The sequence below is a fragment of the Carcharodon carcharias genome, chromosome 7 (genome assembly GCF_017639515.1).
Source record: "Carcharodon carcharias isolate sCarCar2 chromosome 7, sCarCar2.pri, whole genome shotgun sequence".
NCBI lineage: Eukaryota > Metazoa > Chordata > Chondrichthyes > Lamniformes > Lamnidae > Carcharodon > Carcharodon carcharias.
In genome coordinates, this window is record NC_054473.1 from 68,068,056 (window position 1) to 68,081,654 (window position 13,599).

Below are 13,599 nucleotides of genomic sequence, written 5' to 3' on the forward strand. Positions count from 1 at the left end.
ATGGCAATGCAAATGAATATCTAAATACTTCTTAAATGTTACAAGTGTTTCTGACTCAACCACCCTTTCAGGCAGTGAGTTCCAGACTCCCAACACTGGGTGAAAAAATTTCTCCTCAACTCTCCTCTTAGCCTTCTATCTCTTAGCTTAAATCTATGCCCCTTGGTTATTGACCCCTCTACTAATGGAATAAGTGCCTTCCTATCCACCTTATCTATGACCCTCATAATCTTATACACCTCTATCAGATCCCCACTCAACTTTCGCTGCTCCAAGGAAAATAACCCCAGTCTATCCAATCTTTCCTCATAGGTCAGATCCTCCAGCCCAGGTACTATCCTAGTAAATCTCCTCTGCACCCTCTCCAATGCAATCACATCCTTCCTATAATATGATGACCAGAACTGCACGCAGTACTCCAGCGTTTTATACAGTTCCAGTATAACCTCCCTGCTCTTGTATTCTACGCCTAGACTAATAAAGCCAAGTATTCCATATGCCTGATTAACCACCTTATCTACCTGCCCTGCTGCCTTCAGAGATCTGTGGATATGCACACCAAGGTCCCTCTAATCTTCAGTGCTTTCCAGGGTCCTGCCATTCATGATGTAATCCCTTGCCTTGTTAACCCTCCCCAAGTGCATTGCCTCACACGTTTCCAGGTTGAATTCTATTTGCCAATGATCTGCCCACCTGAGCAGCCATTGATATCATCCTGCAGTTTAGGTCTATCCTCCTCACTATTTACTACTCTACCAATTTTCATGTCATCTGCGAACTTCTTGATCATACCCCCTACATTTAAGTCCAAATCATTTATGTACACCACAAACAGCAAGGGCCCCAGCACCGAGCCCTTTGGAACCCCACTGAAAGCAGCCTTCCAGTCACAGGAATATCCCTCTACCATCACCCTCCGCTTCCAGCCTCTCAGCCAATTTTGGATCCAACATGCCAATTTGCCTTCCTCCATTTGACAAATATTCTGGTTTCCGTTTTGGAAGTCCGATTTGTACAAGCAATGAGTTCCTGCCTTCCATCCTTTCTAGTGCAGCTATTACAAAAAGTCATCATCTTCTACTCTTCACAGTGTATCAACCATAAACAGCTAGAGATCTGGGATTAATCCTCCAGCTCGTAACTTAAGCCCAGTCCACATAACTGGTTTTAATCAGGATTGCAGCATCCATGAACTTTGCTTATTATGGCCCACATTTTCATACATGGTCACAATTTTCAGCATAAGATGACCACTAATCAGATTAAAATCAGAAAGGAAACTGCCTGTGGAGCAGGAAAGCCTCCAAACATTGGAGAAAAGTTGACATATTATTTGCAAATAATACATTCAGTTCCAAATAGGAGGTTTCAAAATGTTATCTTGCAACTTCTGCAACTGGTTTGTCTTTTTAAGGAGGTTGAATAATTTTCCCCCATCCTGCGTGGTAAGATTTTGAATGTATTGCCCATCCATTGCACCCATACGCACAATTATTTCACTGACATGGGAATGCAAAGGTAATAAATTGCTTTTTTCCAGCAACAACAAAATTAAATCTTCTAACTACTTTTTGGTGAAAGCCATGACATTTCATATTTGCTTTCATGAGCAGAAGTTAGCAATCCAAAAATGTGTTATTTTCTCAGGGAGTTATATATTTGCAGTTTGATGTTTGAAATTATTGTATGTTTTAAAAATCAGTTCACTTCCACTCCTGCTAATTAATCTTATCAATCGGTAACTCTAGACATAACTTCAATTAAGTTAAACTCTGGTAATCCTACTTTTTTAATTAGTGGTACAGGGAGGGCAAGGGTCAGAGTTCACATTCTGTGGTTTTATCAGATAGCAGTTGAGATTAGTCAGGTTCTGTGTTGCAGCTGGACAGTCTCAGATTTTAGCGTATTCCATTTATCATTACAAGTGCTTTCAAGTGGTTTTTTCAAGTTACTACCATATTCCCTCTGGCTACAAAGTTCAACTTCCAAGTGAATAATGCAGATCTGGTACTTTACCTAACTTTGGTAGCCATGCTTGCTCTCCCAGGAGGGGAAACCACATTGTAGTGAATTCACTGACAAGTCTAAATCAGTTACAAAAAAACAAGAGATCTGCATGCTTATTGGTGCTGTTGATTGATTCCCACATCCCTGAATTTTAACACTGTTGTCGAGAGAAATTGTGGGCTCAGACTATGGAAAGTGTGCTAAAAACAAAAAACTGCAGATGCTGGAAATCCAAAACAAAAACAGAAATACCTGGAAGACTCAGCAGGTCTGGCAGCATCAGCGGAGAAGAACAAAGTTGATGTTTCGAGTCCTCGTGACCCTTCAACAGAACTAAGTAAAAATTTTATATTTCACCCCTCTCCTACTTTTACTTATTTCTGTTGAAGGGTCATGAGGACTCGAAACGTCAACTTTGTTCTTCTCTGCCGTTCTATGGAAAGTGTGCTCTTCAGCGACGACATGAGAGAGAGAGCTAGCAGCTCTCTCATTTCACGAGATCACCGTAAAGAAAATTTGGTGAAAGTTCTGACCCCAGGCAACTGCTTACCAGACAATACACTGGAAGGCGTGTGTGACACAAATCACAACCTCTCTTTCTACTCTCTCTTTATGTGTCAAACATCCCTTTTGTTCCCCATCATTCAATCTCATGGGGCCCTGTAGTCGTCAGTGGTTAAGTTTCACCAGTAGCTCATGTCCTTTCTCTGAAATAAGAAACTCATTGTTCCTTGATGTTTACACTTTCCTTGGAGACCTGTGAGCAGGCGGTCCCTCTGCACCAAGGCTTTGTAGGATGTCAAACCAAGACACAGCTGTGCGCCTTAGGCTGCTGCTCAAGGTTAACTGTGTTGAGGTTTAGGAGCTGGTGGTCCCTCATGGGAGAAAACACTGATAATGAGGTTAGGTGGAGTTTTGTTGGGTGCGGGTATCAAGGGTTCTGGAGCCGGTAGGTGAATGGAGTTGAGGTACAGATCAGTCATGGTTGAATTGATTGGTGGAACAAGGTTGAATAGCTGAAAGAGGGAAGGGGACAAAGGGATAATTGAATTGAATGCTACTGAAAGCATTTGATTTTTTTTTAAAAATATATTTCATCTCAAGTTACAAAAATTGAATATGAGTCTCAATGTTCCATATCGCACAAGGCTTAGAACTGAGCAGCACTAGCTGAGCTAGACAGGTCAGGGACATCAGGCACCCTGTGCAAGCTGCAGCTTGTTAAAACACAATACATTGGCAAAGTTGTAAATTTACAGCATGCTGGAAAGAGCCCTTTCTTTTAAGTCTTCTGGAAAGAATCAGTTTCTTCTAACAACTCGCACAGAAAATATAGAATCAAAAAGTTCTTCAAAAAAAATGTGAAAATAAAACCCTCGTTCTCTGTACAAAGGTGCTTCAGGAGAGAATGGAGGTGGTCCAGAAACTAACATTTTTCTGTGAACTTGAGCCAGATTGAGGTGTAAAAACTTTAAAGTTAATCTCATTGGTACCAAAAAAGAGGGCAGACTGACAAATACCAAAGATGGATGAAAGCTGTCTTGTACAAATCATGGCCTGTTTTCCTTCCCTTTATCTCCTGAAGATCACATCCACTTGCTAGCCTACAATTCCATGGATGCTCCACCCCATTCTCATTTGGCCACCTTTCATGTGTTAACCTCACTAGTGAGCACTGTCATGGAGAGATTAATGTCTATAATATTATTGGAAATTTTTAAAAAATTTATTTGTAGTAGGGTCTGTGTCTGTGAGTGTGGCTTAATTGGGTTAAGGCCAGCCAACCTGGGTGTTTTGATGTATAGTAGCTTGAGATGTTAATTAGATAAACGTAAGAATAGAAGGTTAAGAATACATTTGCATTTGTTGAATAAACCATTCAAAAGAATGGGTAAAATTATACACCTAGCTGGGAGACACCAAGCAATGTGTTTATATTACTGATAAAATTGGTGGAAATGAAAGGATTATTGTTCAGAGAGGTAAAATTAAAAAAACCTAGTAATACAATGGAAAATTTACATTCAAAAGTAAAGCTAGGTATAAACAAAAAGGAGTTTGTGTAACAGAGTCAGAGGCATTTAAGATCTAATCGGCCTGTAAGCCCTACAACTGTGTCTGCAAAGGACCCAAATTGAAAGGAACTTCATTTTGAATTTGTAATGTCAAATGTGCTTTGCCTGGTTTGTTTAAAGTCTAGTGGTTATTGTTGCCTTGGTAAGGATTTACCTGGGAGTGATTAATTTGGGGATTTGTTTGAAAATTATGGTAGTAATTTATAGACATGTATATGTGTTTAATTAAATTAATAAATGTTTAATTTGGTTCTATATAAAAAAGCCTCTTGAGGCTTGGTATTAATTCTGAATTCAGAGTTGCACCTCAAACATACCAATCGAAAATATAGGTTATGACAGTTGTTTCAAATTTCCCTCTGGGATTTAAACAACTCAGCCTTTACCAACTGCTGTGTCATAACAGCACTGACAGGCTATGTGGACATCACAGTCTGGATCTATTCCAAAGAAATAATTCCATTAGTGTATCAAACACATAGGGCAGAAAGTTCCTCCCATCAGGAGGGTGGGGGGGGAGGGTAGAGTTTAGGAGCACGCATGTGGAAGTGAGCCTCCAATCGGCGCCCTGATTAGGGGCGTGCTGCCATTTTACGTGGGCGGGCTAATTAAGGGACATCAGGCACCCTGTGCAAGCTGCAGCTTGTTAAAACACAATACATTGGCAAAGTTGTAAATTTACAGCATGCTGGAAAGAGCCCTTTCTTTTAAGTCTTCTGGAAAGAATCAGTCTTTTAGAATCAGCCAATTAAGGCCCGCCCAGCGTGACGTCCACCAGGAAGCGCTATGCACTCCCTGTACGGATGGGGTGGGTGGGTGGTGGGTGTTGTGTGGATTCCCTGAGCCGAGAGTGCGTTCTTTCGCGCGTGCACATGAAAGAGCGCACTCATCTCCCTGAGGCTAAGTGCTGCCCCAGGGAGATCGGCTCTACACTAAAAAAAAAATCTTAAAATTAGAAAAAGAAAATTTCCCTGACATGTCCCCTCATGTGACACTGTCACATGAGTTGGGACATGTCCATCATTTTCAAAGACACTTTTATTATATTTTTAAAAATCTACATGAGGCCTCATCCTGCCCATGGATGAGGTTTCATGCTTTTTCTAATGCCCGCCAGGGCTCCCAGCCTGCCTGCCAACTTTAAAGTTGGATGGGCAGGTTCACTAATTACTTTAATGAGTTTGTCAATGGCCTCAATTGGCCATTGACAGGTCAGCGGGCACACAGCTGATTCTGCTGAGCCTCCGCCTACATGAAAATTGAAATGGGGCAGGGTGACACTGGGAATTCTGCCCAACATCATCTCATGTCATTTTACCGCTACCCCCCCCCCCCCCCCCCCCCCCCCGCCCCCCCGCTCGCCGACCGGGAAATCCTGATCATAATAAAAGTAAGTAACGATGTTTGTCCAGATACCCAATTGACTCATCAAGCTGGGAGGTGTTATAAAGCACACGGTTCAGCTGTGATTCTCCCGATGTTGAAGTGACCATCCAACATTATTACCTGAGATAAATACGTGAGGAGTGGCCATTTAAGGAAAGTGCCAGAGGACGACAGTGCCCTTGGACTTGTATCCCAGTATCTTTAAGAGACTATGGTGGAGTAATGGGAGCAATTTGCAAAAAGCTGTCAGATCATACAATGTACTTTCACACACCTTGGCAATCCCTCAATGCACAGCTGAGGGTTGCTGCATCTCAGTCTTGTCAAATCCAAGTAAAAATTTCAATCAATTGACCACCTCTGTTCTCTTTCAAAATACCTTTGCACAGACAGTGGTGTTTATTAAAAGGAAATTCAGGCTTTATAATATGTTTTGTAAATAATGGAGAACACACATGTACTGTTACCAGATCTAGAGTGGACAAGAATACTGAAAGAGAATAGACCAAAATCAAGTCAGTATGGTAACCCATCCTTAACACTGCAACTACAAAATCAGTTTTTCTTGAACCTAGTAGTTTTCTGTTAAGGTAGAAAAGCAACGTTACACCTGTAATAATAATATTCTTGATTGTAAATGCATCATGGTATACTTAAGTAAAAGTTAGTTCTTCTACAATGATTAAATCAGCCAAATCATAGTGTCACTCACTAGGCCCAGACGACTGTAGGGGTGAAAGAGAGACAAGCTCAAAAAAGATGGCCAGCTGAGTTACCCTTTGACGCTTGCAGTAAATGACGACTGCATGAAGTTCCGATTCTCAACATTGTGATTACTGCAGATAGTGGTGGAGTGTGCGTGAGAGAGAATGAGAAAAAGATAGGAAGGAAAATAAATACATTTTGAAGACTTTCAGAGTGCATAAAACCTAAGAGTCAAATAGTTGTGCAGAAATATGCAATCATCTTAAAAGAGCAACAGGAATACATTTCCTGATGTGTACCTTGGAATAATTGGTTTCACATGGGCTAAAAGAAGCTAATTTCTTTGGGGGAGGGAAAAAATACACATGAAAGTCAAATGGATCTACAAGTATCTTATTTCTTTCATATTTTGCTGAGTGACCTTACTTTTAAAGCCAAAGTACACTAATTACTCACATATTCGCTTTTTTGTTGGGCCTCTGCCAGTGTTCCATTGGTTGATGCAGGGCTGTCCTGAGGCTTCCCCTTTGCCACCTTGCCATTGGTAAATTGTCCCATGGCTTCAGTTTTCTGCTGCTGGTTAGCTTCTTCTTTGGTACTACCCACTTGGCCAGGCAGCGCCACTTCTCCAACTCCCAGCGAGTCACTCTTGTACTTCCTGACAAACTCCTCCATGCTCTTCACCTCATTCTCTGACAAAGCATGGCATTGAAAGGGGTCCTGGTCATAGACTGGCAGCTGCCTTACTAGTTGCCTACGGCGATAGTAGGCCCCTTCCATGCCAGCAATTGGCTGCATATCTTTTGGAATTAATTCCATGTAATGAATAGCCTGATGGGGAGAGACACAAAAATAAGTTTTGTGATGTATAATAACCAACATACAAAATTAATTCTTGTTAAAATAAAGCTAGAATTTAATTATAATATGCATGGGAATAAAATAATCATTTTATTCACATCCAGCTACAAATACAAAGCTCTTTATATTTTACAAATATTTTCTTTAACATTGTAAAGTTTTACTATAAATGGTAATAAATTATTGCCAATAATGGTGCCTGCGTATTACTCATGCTGAAGCATTAATGGAATTCTACAAATAGTGTGTTGTTCGGAATATTTATCTGCTGATTACACTGTCCATTCCTATTAAATGAAAAATCAGTTTCTGTTAAAGTGTTGTTATTTATTTATCAAGCCAGATTTATTCTTCCAAAAAATCACACTGACTATATTTGTACGAGAGTCCTATTGAAGAAAGTTTTGGAATACTTTACATTTAATTAAAAGCTCAAATCTAAAAAAAAGATTTTAAAAGATAATTCTTATCACTTTAACCTGACATTTTTTTGGCAGTATGAACATCACCAGACTTATTACACATGGGCTACATAAGATTTCAAAGGAGTTGGAGTAGAGTAACTGGAGAGGAATTTACTTGTATAAAATCAGGAAATGTTTTTCTTGGCTGATGTCCAGGCATGTTGAATAAATAAATAAATAATTGGAGTGGAATTCCCAATCCCACATTGACACTTGAGCTTCCTTGGGATAGGGGGAGGAGATTAAGGCAGCAGTTTTCTATTCTCCCAGCAGCTTCTACCCAGTGTTCCTTAGGTAACAGAATATTCCTCCCAAATTGCTGGCGTGCGTCTCATGGTTACTGATGCCCTAGTGCTGGACGTTGTTGGTATTGTAACACAGTCAATGATGGGTTGCAGACTGAGCATTGTGTCCACAGTGATCCTCAGTGCAGGTTCCCCACGTCAGCTGGGTTGCTCCGTAGGTAGGGAACAGAAAATATTCTTCGCACTGTTTGCCTTGCTCTTGTGTGCTCTTCAGCAGAACGCTGCTCTGCTGACTGGAGCAGAAAGCAGCCATACAAAACGCCTGGATACTGTCCTGAACATATCAATGTAGATAATCAGTAATACACTGAATATCAATATCTGCACAAGTGGCCCCTGGATCTGAAGAAGGGTCATACAGACTCAAAAGGTTAATTCTGTTTCTCTCTCCACAGATGCTGCAAGACCTGCTGAGATTTTCCAGCATTTGTTTTTATTTCAGATTTCCAGCATTTGCAGCATTTTGCATTTATATGACAAAAGATTAGATCTTCATTGCTGCTAAGTAAACATGTGATAATGATTAGGAATATTCCAAAGCATGTTAAACTTCTGACCTGAAATTTTCTGATATCTTGCACTGAAACAACAGCATAAGTGTGGCGTATTGCCAATTATCTGCATTAAAAAATGTGAGGAAATTTGGCCATGAATGACTTGTGCTCAGTTTTACATTTACAGAATTTCTTTGACCTTTTACACCAATTCCCTAAAATTCCTGTCAAAACTATCTCTCTCTGCTGCTCATGAAATTAGCTCTATGCTAGCACCCACGCCATGCAACAAAGTGCAGTTCCACAACAATTTTCTAAATTTTATGCATGTTTTGAACAGGTTGTAAATATATGCACAGAGTTTTGGGTGAAAAGGGCCCAAAATTGCATTTCTGCTATTTTGTGGTGATTTTATTCAACAATTTTTAAAAAACTTCTCACCGAGACCAAAAATATATTGTCTGCACTTAAGGGATCAGATTGATTGGCATTAAAAATTCCACAATTCAAATTTCTTCCAGGTGCGATTTTCACCGACAACTTTACACCTAAACTGCCTGCCTCTGAGGTGGTCAAGATGGGGTCTTAATCTACAATGCCAGTTTAGCCAGTGTGTAGCTCAAGATGCCATCTTGGTAAAAAGAATTGATGCCTACGCTGGCAATGGCCACTCATAGGCTCATTAATAGCTAATTGCTACTAAGATGCCAGGTAGTACTCATGAAAGAGGCTGAACATTTGGGTGACTAACATTTCAACTACTGCCCTCGCCCAACAACAACCAGCTAAAATGAGGCATAAAGACAACATTGATGTCAATTTCAAGCACTTCTTAAAGGGGGTACTCATCATTTCATTTTCACTTGCTGCTTGAGCTGTGAAAATGATCTCAGGCATATTGGCAGACTTTATGGACTTCACCAACACTCGAGCAATGTTTATCCTGGAGATTTTCTGAAGACTCCACCTAAAAGTAAGTCAATGCTGTGCTGCTCCACGCTATAGGAGTCATTGGGAGAATGAACCATGGACATCTGGATAGGAATCCCCCAGGGTGGGGAACGGGAGGACGACATGAGACCAGGCAGAGCTGCACCATGTGCCCTTGGAGGGCAGGGAAGAATTGGCTTCATATTGGCTAGACAGAATCTCTATATATGTGGATTTCCCAATACTTTAGCTCGGAGATCTCATAATATGGTTTTGTGGCACGTTGCAGACAGCTGGCTAAACAAAAAAAGAAGTATGCTGTGTTGATTCCTTTCAATTCGTTACGGTTGTTAACCAACGTCAAGAGCATACTAGATACCATCAAGTGTTAGACACACACATTGCAAAGCAATGTCAACAAACATTAACCTTGTGGGTGAACCTTTACAACCTTCTACACAGTCCAAGGCCCACGTCTATACAGCCTTGTCAGCTTTTTCTATGCTGAGGCAATTTATTATTAATCTGTACTATACACAAGGAACCAATGCAGCTGAAATATTAAAGAAACTGCACCATGCAATGAATAGATGCCAGGTCAGCCAACATTTGCTGAAGGGTCCCACTTGAACTTTGAACTCTTTTATTCCAGAGATTCAAAAATAACTACCGGCAGTTCAGAAGGAAGATCAATACTCCACATCTTCCTGCGTGCACACACACACATAGCCAGAGACATGATAGTCACAGCAGACGGGATGAAGATCTTATGGGAATTCTTCAGAATATAGATTGTAGGGCCAACTAGATATGATTTATAGCTCCTAGTGGCCTGAACTAATAACTAAAACATGTGCAAGTAATCTCCATAGGCCAAGAGCAGGAATGAAAATCTCTTCACACTGTCCCCACACAGCATTTGGTTTAATTTGTTTGGCTGAAGAAAAGTCAAACTTCTTGTTTGCTTCCCCCCCCACCCCCAACAAAAGTGCCAAGGTTCTGCACCTCTGCACCTCTCCTCTTGAAGATACAGATTCAGGAATACCAGATGTTTACAGCAGAGTCATTCTTTATGCAAGGGCTTCAACAGCGAGTAACAGCAGTTTGCAGTATTTAAATGTGCTATTCAATTCCATCCTTGCTCAAACCTGGTGCTTGTGCATCTCCACTTAAATAGTGATCAGGATGTGGATCTAAGGCACAGTGAGAAATTGCAAAAACTCCACTGCTATTCCTGTTGAGATCAGTTATCTCAGCACAACCAATGCTATTTCTTCTTAAATGTACACTAGTGAATCTCCAATGGCCATGATTAGCTAGATTACACATTAACTCTCCTCTTGCTGGGGTATAGGGTGCATAATACACACTTATTTTCTGCTCAGATGCAGCATTTTTTAAACCGGTCATTAAGCCCCTTTAAAGGCAGTAAGTTTATGTGCTGGAAATCTTCAGGTAAGTTAGGGGTTAATTGTTGTTTACAGGGAGGTTTGCAGACAGAGAGATACTTGTAAATGTCCAGGTCTCAAAATAACTGCCTTTCTTTCTCTTTTTATAACTTTGACAGTTAGCAGAAGGCAGGTTCAATTGCAGTATTCAAGCAGATTTTGGATTATTATCCAAAAAGGAAGAAAGTGCAAGGTTTCAGGGGTAAAAGGTGAGGGAGTAGCACAAAATGAAATGCGCATTCGGAGACTTGTGCAGACACAATGGGCTGAATGGCCTCCTTCTGTGCTGTAATAATTCTGTGCAATGTGACAGTCATACTCAAGGGGCAGAATCTTCTGGCTGGCATGTGGGTGGCGGAGTCCGCACGCCAGGGCTTAAAATGGCGCAAGCGTCCCGCCGTCAGTGCACGGCATTGTGATATTTCGGTCGGCGGGCGCGCTATGCAGCGGGACGCGTGCCCACCATTAATTAAAGCCCTGTTAAGGCCATTAACTTTCCAATCGACCAGGATTTTGAGGGGCCAGTGCGAACTTCGGCTCAGCGCACGGGCCCAACGGGCAGGCAGGTAAGTGATTTTTCTTTTACAAACCTCATCCAGGGGTGGGATGAGGTTTGATATTGGGTTTAAAAGCTTTTAATAAAGTGTTTGTGTTCTTCACTAACATGTCCCATCTCGTGTGACAATTTCACGAGGGGGAAATTTTAAATTTTTCTATTTTTAGGGTTACACAGAGTTTCAGCGATCTCCCTGAGGCAGCTGTCCGGTATTTCTCGAAAAAGTGCACTCTGGCAGTTTGGGAATCCACCCCCCCCTTTGCCAGCACAGGAAGCACACAGCACTTCCTGTCGGGCGACATGCTGGGTGGGCCTTAATTGGCCCGCCCACTTAAAATGGCGGTGGGGCCCGTTTTGGCAGCAGTGATCAGCTGCCCACCACAACTGAGTCGATCAGGCCCGCCCGCCCATCAAGGGCAAAATTCTGCCCAAGATGTAATATGTTTACACATGCAGGGCTCGAATAAGATTTTCTTCAGCAGCCAAAGCGATTAAGTTCAAGGTAATGAAACTAAATGAACAGGCAACTCAAGATAAAATTTTATGAACGGAACTGTGAGTAATTTAGCAAGTAAACTGTTAATGCATACAGGAAAGGGATAAGAGAATAGAAAACTGAAATGGATTTAGAAGGAGGAAATAGACAATCATCTGAGAGGAATTGTTATTAAATATAAAAGTGAGGTATCTTCTTGGAAAGGGCAGGGCTGATTTGATTAGGAAGCTAGATCGTCTTGTCATATTTTGGTATAATTAGATAATGCACAGAATAGAAATCTTGTTCTTCAATGATTGCCAAACAGCTAAGAGGGCTGTTCACTTACCCATAGATAGCAGTGTATAGGTTGACCCAGCGTATAAGACTCCCATTTTTTGGCCTCAAAAACCACGGTTTTTGTATAAACTTGGACTAACTTTTCAGCCATGACACACCTTACTCACATTAGCCTCAATTCTTTACCCCACAAATGGATGCTTTACCTACTGATCCCGTACACCCAGTTATAAGGTATCAGGCGGGCGATATGGGAGGTGTTACAAAGGTATATATGAGTTTAAGACACACCCACACGAAGCAGATCATTTTATACTGTTATGTATAAACCAATCCCGTTTTGGAAGAGATCTTGAGACTTCAAAGGTCAACTTATATGCCAACATTTAAGGTAAAAATTATTAAATACAACTTGCATTTATATGCAGCCTTTTTGTAAAGTAAACTCACAGGTCAGAATTTTGCCCTAGTTTTGGGCTGGCTCAGCAAGTGTGAGCGGGAGTAGTTCGGAAGCCACCCGTGATTTCACACTGGGGGGCCAATTGAGGCCCACCCAGCGAGAAATGCGTGCTGCAGCACTACCTGTGTGGTTGTGGGGGGGGGCGGGGGGGGTGATGGAGGAGGGTGAGCGCGCAAGTTTGTGCATGCGTGCGAGTGGCGCAATGAAGTTTCCCTGGGGCACAGAGCTGCCTCACGGAGCTGAAGATTTAAAATATGAAAAATGAAGACTTTTAAAATGTTAAAACACAAGTCCCTGCTCATGTGACAGACTCTGTCACATGAGCAGGGACATGTTAATGAAAAGTTAAAATTTTAAATTCATGTTTTAATTGCTGTTGGTGGGATGAGGTTTCCTAAAATAGCCAAAGGCCACTTGGCCTTTTTGCCTGCCCGTAAGGTTGGGCAGGCAGCAAAAAATCTCTTTAATTAGTACTTTATTGGCCTTAATCGACCTGTTAATTGTTGGTGGGCACGCTGCTGACTCTCGTGCATGCCCGCCAACCGAAATACCGCATGAGTGTGCAATGACATCGGGATGCTTGCCCAATGTCATCATGTGTCACTTTATGCTCGTTCAGGTCGGGCGCATGCCCTCCTGATAAGTGAAAAATTCTGGCCATAGAAGCTTACAGCACAGGAGGCCATTCAGCCCATTGTGGACTTGCCGGTCAACAAAGTTCTGACTACACTAAACCCATTTTCCAGCGCTTGGTCCATAGCCCTGGAGGCTATGGCAACACAAGTCAATATATAAATACTTCTTAAATGTTACAAGAGTTTCTAACTCAACCACCCTTTTAGGCAGCGAGTTCCTTCTGGGTGAAAAAAATTTCTCAACTCCCCCCAGCCTTCTACCTCTTAGCTTAAATCTATGCCCCCTGGTTATTGACACCTCCACTAACGGAAAAAATGCCTTCCTATCCACCCTATCTATGCCCCTCAATCTTATATACCCCTATCGGGTCCTCTTTCAACCTTCGCTGCTCCAAGGTGAACAACCCCAGCCAATCCAATCTTTCCTAGTAGCTCAGACCCTCCAGCCCAGGCAGCATCTTGGTAAATCTCCTCTGCACCCTCTCCAGTGCAATCACA

At 41.7% G+C, this 13,599-nt stretch overlaps 1 protein-coding gene across 1 annotated transcript in view; it reads right to left on the reverse strand.

Annotated features, from left to right (window-relative positions):
• Positions 1–13,599, reverse strand: part of lmcd1 (LIM and cysteine-rich domains 1) — a 66,168-nt gene that overhangs the window by 9,213 nt on the left and 43,356 nt on the right. The window contains exon 4 of the mRNA XM_041192563.1: positions 6,630–7,004. Within this exon, the coding sequence (XP_041048497.1) occupies positions 6,630–7,004 (375 nt within the window). The remainder of the gene's footprint in view (positions 1–6,629; positions 7,005–13,599) is intronic.